The 6,595-nt window shown below is 38.3% G+C and overlaps 1 protein-coding gene across 11 annotated transcripts in view; it reads right to left on the bottom strand.

Moving 5' to 3' along the window:
- Window positions 1-6,595, bottom strand: part of Lrba (LPS responsive beige-like anchor protein) — a 674,454-nt gene that overhangs the window by 65,427 nt on the left and 602,432 nt on the right. For all 11 annotated transcript variants that reach the window (XM_029556710.1, XM_029556708.1, XM_029556707.1 and 8 more), the window contains one exon: window positions 5,674-5,841. In XM_029556710.1, the coding sequence (XP_029412570.1) occupies window positions 5,674-5,841 (168 nt within the window). The remainder of the gene's footprint in view (window positions 1-5,673; window positions 5,842-6,595) is intronic.

Below are 6,595 nucleotides of genomic sequence, written 5' to 3' on the forward strand. Positions count from 1 at the left end.
ATTTATTTTTAATTTTTATTATTTTTATTTTATGTCTATGTGTGTATTGCCTGCACGTAGGTAAGTGCACCCGTGTCATGCAATGTCCATGGAGGACAGAAGAGGCTGTCGGATCCCCTGGAACTGGAGTTACGGACAGTTGTTAGCTGTCATGTGGGTGCTGGGATTTGAACCCAGGTCTTCTGCAAGAACAACCAGTGTTCTTAACTGCTGAGCCATCTCTCCAGCCCCAGGAATAATTATTTTAAAAATACTTTACAAAGTATATAGATTTTATAAAAGTAAAAATATTTACTTTTGCTCCTATTTGATCTCAAATTCAAGTGTCCTAAATTTTCTCTTCTGAAAAGCTTAATAAGATTGTGCTCAAAGGAAGCAAGGTGACTGTCAAATCAAATTGAGCAAAGTTAATAATCAGAAAATGACAGATATGCTTGTCTCTTGTCTATGAAAGAATATTTATAGGCTGTGAAGATAGAATAGACCAAAACATGGGAAAGAGGGACAAAATAAAAACTCCTAAAACAGGGATGAAAAGCAGTAAAGGGCTTCAAAAATACTCAGCTCAGCGGGCGTGGCGGCCAAGGCCTTTGATCCCAGCACTTGGGAGCCAGAGGTGGGCGGATCTCTGTGAGTTCAAGGCCAGCCTGGTCTACATAGTGAGTTCCAGGACAGCTGGAGCTACAGGGAGATCCTGTCTTAAAAAGACCAAAAATAATAATAATAATAAAAAAAAAAAACCTCAGCTAAAGATAAGGATATAACCTTTAGTTGGGGTCACAAGGTATTTGAAAACAGATTAGCATATCTGACTGAAAAACACTTCTTTCTGGTATGTGATATATGTAAATGTAGACATGTATATTGATAACACAGCTGTTTTCTAAAAATTAAAAACAACATAAAAATTTAATGTGCTACAGGCTGTTTTCCCTGATTGCTCTTCCTCCTCTTATAGTTATTATTTCTATTGTTTAGAGCTTTTTTATAGAGAGATTATTTTATGCTCACTTACTATGCCATATGTATTAACCATTCACTTTAGAACAACAACTTCTCCATAGGAATGGAGCTTTTGCTAAGCAGAAGGCAAACACATAACTTGGATGCAGACACTTTGCCTCTGTGTGGACAGAAAAAAGTTCCAAACTGAACTGCATGTATAGCGGTGATAAAAAAGAAGTAAAATATAGTTGCTGAAAAGAAATAGTCTCACAGAAAAATGGCCTTTGTACTTTCAGAAATGCACCAGTCTGTCCTGGTATCTTCACAGAAACTGAGGAGACACTGCTTTAAGGTAAGTCAAGTGAAGATGCAAATGCACTAACATGGGGTGTGAAAGGCTCTCACTGGCACTAGATTCTGAAGGAAAGATGGGTGTGGCTTAAAGAGGGGTGGATGTGTGAATCCATAAATTATGATAATGGAAGCTTCATAACTAGTAGAGGTCTGCAGCAAGACCTGATGTGGCGGTATCCTGGCCTAGGGTTTACAGGCATGTGTGTCACCACTGGAAGGGGAGCTACCTCCTGAGTATCCTTGTGTACAGAGTGCAATCCCAGAATTCTGAAGGAAGCAGTGTCTATGAAGACAGGCAGTGTGCGACCATCCTCTCTAAGATTCTGCCCTATTACCCCATTTCTCTTTACTCACCCTGTGTTTGCCAAAGCACATACCAAAAATGAAGTTACAGTCTGTATTGTTTGGGTCACTTTTCTGAGTCCCATTCGAATCTGAGCTTCATGTGGATAAGATTTGTCTCACTCATTTGTGTATTTTTAGCATCTTGAACAAAATGAATAGTTGTTGAAGATACAAACGACAGAGTTTCCCAGTTCATCAGCCCTTTCCTGCCTGCCTTATCTCCTCAATGTACCCTGAGTCACCTTCATTTCATCAATATCCCCTGAGCAGCCTCCTTGGTCACCTGCAATCCTTTTTCAAACATTTCATCATTTGAAATGCACCTGTGTCTGTCTCTACACACACACGTGGATGCAGGAACAAATATGTATACACACACATGTTGGCACACATGGGAACACACACCCAAAGGTGGGAACACACACACACACACACACACACACACACACACACACCTTTTTTGCTCAGGCTTTTACTGCACTCATTCTCCTGCTACTGAAAACACAGAACACATGGAAAAGAAATAAACATTCATCACTATGCCAGATAGTTCTACAAAACTACCGCATCCTTAGTATAAGCTCACATAAAGCTAGTTTTGTTACCTCCCCACTAGGTACATACATGCAAACTTACATAGGTTTTGCACCATGCTAAACCACTTTCCAACCTCCGTTGAGGCAGTATTGTCCCCTCCTGTCCAGTGCTTATTTCTCTCTGTGCTCTGGAGTTTGTTCCTTTCTACTTTCTCAGACACATGCTTTCTCTCCCATACGTCTAACACGCCTTCCTCCTTTTGGATCTTTCCAATGAAACATGGATAGATGTCTATTCATAGGAATAGTCTCCTTAGAGTGACTGCTAATGAGTACAAAGATTTCTTCTGTAGGGACAAAAATGTTCTTAGAGTACATTGTGGTGATGCTTATACAACTTTATAAATATACTAAATTGTATACTTTCTTTTTTGTGACATTTTATTTGTATATTTTTAATGTTTTTATCTGTATGAGTGTATTGCCTGCATGCATGTAAGTGTACTCGTAGTTAACACCCATGGAGGTCAGGAGAGGGCATCGAATTCCCCTGGAACTGGAGTTAAGGATGGCTGTTAGCCACCATATGGGTGCCGAGAATTAAACCCAGGTCCTCTGCAAGAGTAGTCAATGCTCTTAACTGCTGAGCCATCTCCCCAGCCCCTAAACTGTATACTTTCAAGAAGTGAATTGTATCATATGTGAATTGTATCTCAATAAAAGTATTAAAAACTCTCCCTTATAGCTGTGGAGAAAGCTTTTTGAATTAAACCTATATGTTTATATCAATAATACTAAGTAACAAGAAGATATATTCTCATTTCAAGAATATCATGTAGTTAACATACTTAGAAAACCATAGGCATGTTTACTTAAATGAATGCAGAATCTAATACATAGTATACAACATATATGCATGCAATTGCTCTGGGTACTCCAAACTGAAAGCAATGATTTGAACAGATATGTGTGTACCAAAGCTATCTTACATAAGAGCCAAATGGCAAGAATAATTGAAAACGTCCATGGATGGATGACAGATAAACAAAACATGGTATGCACATATATTTTTTCAGTCCTACAAAGGAAGAAAAACTCTGACACATGCTACAAGATGGATGAACCTTAAAGATACAATGCTTTATGTATGGAAAATATTCCATACATAAAGGAATAAATATTGTACGGTTCTTGCTCATATGAGGTACCCAGAACAATTCAATTCATATGTAAAGAAATACAGTAGTGATTATCAGGGACATAGGAGAGGATGACTATTGTTTGTTTAATGTATAGACAGCTTCAGTTTGGGAAGATGAAAATTTTCTGTACACGAATACTACCAAGATACACAGGGAAGTCCTCTAGATGCTGCTGCTAATGTGGCACAGGTAGTCACATATTCCCATGCATATTCAGTCTACCAGACACACTAACCACACTGCAAGAGCACATGTGGGCCAGGCTGTGAGATCATAGTACGGAGCAAGTACTTCTGTCCCTGTCAAAAGTTGTGTTGGCACTCCTCTAGACTTCACTATAATAAAATATAGTAACTTTTTTGGAAATCGTTGGTATATGGGGGTGTCAATCCAGAATGAAAATAGCCAATTATACTGAATAAGAAGGTAAAGAGGATGCTACCAGCTATGACAGACACAGGTTAAAAGTCATCTTTGGGATGTAAATTACAGCATAAGCTTCAATGACATGAAAGGCAGAGCCAGTTATATCATTTTGGACACAACAAGAATAGCTTAAAGATGGCATCCTACTCTGCATATTTATAGCAACTCTATGGAATTTTGAAATTTAGACTACAGAGACTATACATAAATCATATGCTGGTATGTTAAATAAAAAAATGTGTATACAACCTATTGTAGGGGCTGGAGTGATGGCTCAGTGGTTAAGAGCACTTACTGTTCTTCCAGAGAACTTGGATTTGGTTCCCAGCACCCACATGGCAGCTAACACCCATCCATAACTTCAGTTCCATGGGATCCAAGTCCTCTTCTGGCCTCCATGGGCAGCAGGCACACATGTGGTGCATTTACATACACACAGACAAAACATTCATACACATGAAATAAAAATAACTAAAATCTTAAATCATTTGTGAAATTTAAGTTCAGTTATGAACCAGCTATGCATAAAAATAAATAATTATTACAAGGGAGTATGAAAAAGGAAAAACAGGCTGAATGTTTGTTGAAGAATTTTTAGCATATAACAGAATAAAGTACCACATTTCAAATACTGTTAAAAAAGTAAAGTCCACTTATTCATTTGTGTGTGTATATGTACAAGCATGTGTGAGTGTATGCATGTCACATAAAGGTCAGAGGACAACATGTAGGAACTGGTTTTCTACTTCTACCAGACTGACTTTTGATATTCTATTCAAAGAACTAAATTATGTACTGTTCAATAATATCACTTATATATTACTCTGACCTCAGTTTTAGAGAGCCCTATGATGTTCTGAATCATATTGTCAATAGTTCATATAGTCTCCATAGTTTTTAAAATATGAAAAACTGAAACTCAGAATTGGCACAATTTAGGGTCAAAGAGACTTAGTACACAATGCTTTTGCTTATGCACTGACTTTTCTAGCCATAAGTCAAGTAATAATAAGCCAGTTTATTTCAATATGTATTTATATACTTTCAACATAATCAGGTCCTAGAATTACAATCAGTATAGCAAGTCCTGGTGGAAATAGGAAATCTTATATATCACAAATAATATAGACTTCAAATATATACCTGCCCCTAGGCATCAACATCCTTGGCTTCTTAGTTAGTCCTTCTGTTCTAAAAGTACATAGATGCTTGAGGTTGTATCTGTTTGATTATATAATTTTTCATATGAGGCACAACACATTTGGGGGGTATATAATTGATTAGAAATATTTAAAAAAGCAACACCTTCTTCAGAATTTTAGGTGAATATTCTATTTGCCAAGACTCTGTTTTGAGTATTTTATACCTTGGAAAATACATGACAAGGATAAAGCAAGTCTCATTTCCATTTAACACTAAGCTTGGTGACAGAAAAGCTTCAGGCTTCAACCCCAGTTTTAACTACTATGCAGTTGTTCATATACTTATGTATTATATAGAAATGTTTTATTACATTTTGACTTATGCTTACAATCATATTTATTTGGTAGATAAATTACTAGTTTCCTAATATTTAAAAACCATGTGTCTAAGTCTCCAAATCTATAAAAATTAAAAATATGATTTTATCACTTAATAGGTTAAAATGATAAAAGCTCTCATTTTATACCTAGTCAAACATCATGCTGGGGCAAAGTTCTGGGTTCAAGCCCCCAATAGGTGATTCACTGACAGTTTGCCCTGCTTAAGTCTTCCCACTATGCTCTACCCTCTCCAACAGTAAACTGAAGGACAGGGAATGATATCAATACCACCTGGCTGTAAGACTCTCCATTATTGGTTTTGGTTTAAGTCAGAGGACTTACCTCTCTCAACACCGGGTCAGTTATTGAGTTCAGGTTAACTGCTCCTTCATAGGTCAGGTAATAGAACACATTGAGGGCACGCACAGCCTCTGGTCCTTGCTGTTTATAGCCAAAAATGAGATCAATCCATTGGTGAAGCTGGCAGGAAACGAATTCACTCTCCAGGGCCTGAAAAACCAGTACAGTGTGCATCACTACACTGCATTCTAATTTTAAAACATAGACATTTAGAACAAACAGTAAATTTACTTTAAAAACCAGAAAACCTGAAAGCCCAAGTGTGGCGGTATGCAGCAGTAATCCTAGCTACTTGAGAAGCTGAGGTGGGAGGGTCACAAGCTTTAGGCCAGTCTGGGTAACTCAATGTGACCTAGTCTTAAAAAAACAAACAAAAACCCAGGGTTGGAGGATGGCTCAGTAAAGTGCTTGTTGTTAAAGCATGAGAATCTAAATTCAATCCCTGGTACCCATGTTAAAAGCCGGGTGTGGTGGTACAGAGCTGGGGAGACAGGAGGATACTAGTAACTCACTGCCTAGGTAGTCTAGTTGAATCTGCAAGCTACAGATTCGGTGAAAGTTCTTGTCTCAAAAACTAAGGTGAAGAGCTAGGTGTGGCAGCACACCTTTCATCCCAGCACTCAAGATGCAAAGGCAGGGAGATCTCTGTGAGTTCGAGGCCAGCCTGGTATACATAGCAAGTTCCATGCCAGCTAGGGCTACAGGGAGACCTTGTCTCAACAACAACCCCCGCCCCAAAACCAACTAAGGTGGGGAGTAATTGAGGAAGACATCTGAAATTGACTACTGGTACACATACCCCCCCACACACACACGAGATGTGGGGAGTAATTGAGGAAGACACCTGACATTGACTACTGGTACACATAACACACACACACACACACACACACACACACACACA

Source organism: Nannospalax galili, unplaced genomic scaffold, assembly GCF_000622305.1.
Source record: "Nannospalax galili isolate Female #2095 unplaced genomic scaffold, S.galili_v1.0 scaffold305, whole genome shotgun sequence".
Lineage (NCBI taxonomy): Eukaryota > Metazoa > Chordata > Mammalia > Rodentia > Spalacidae > Nannospalax > Nannospalax galili.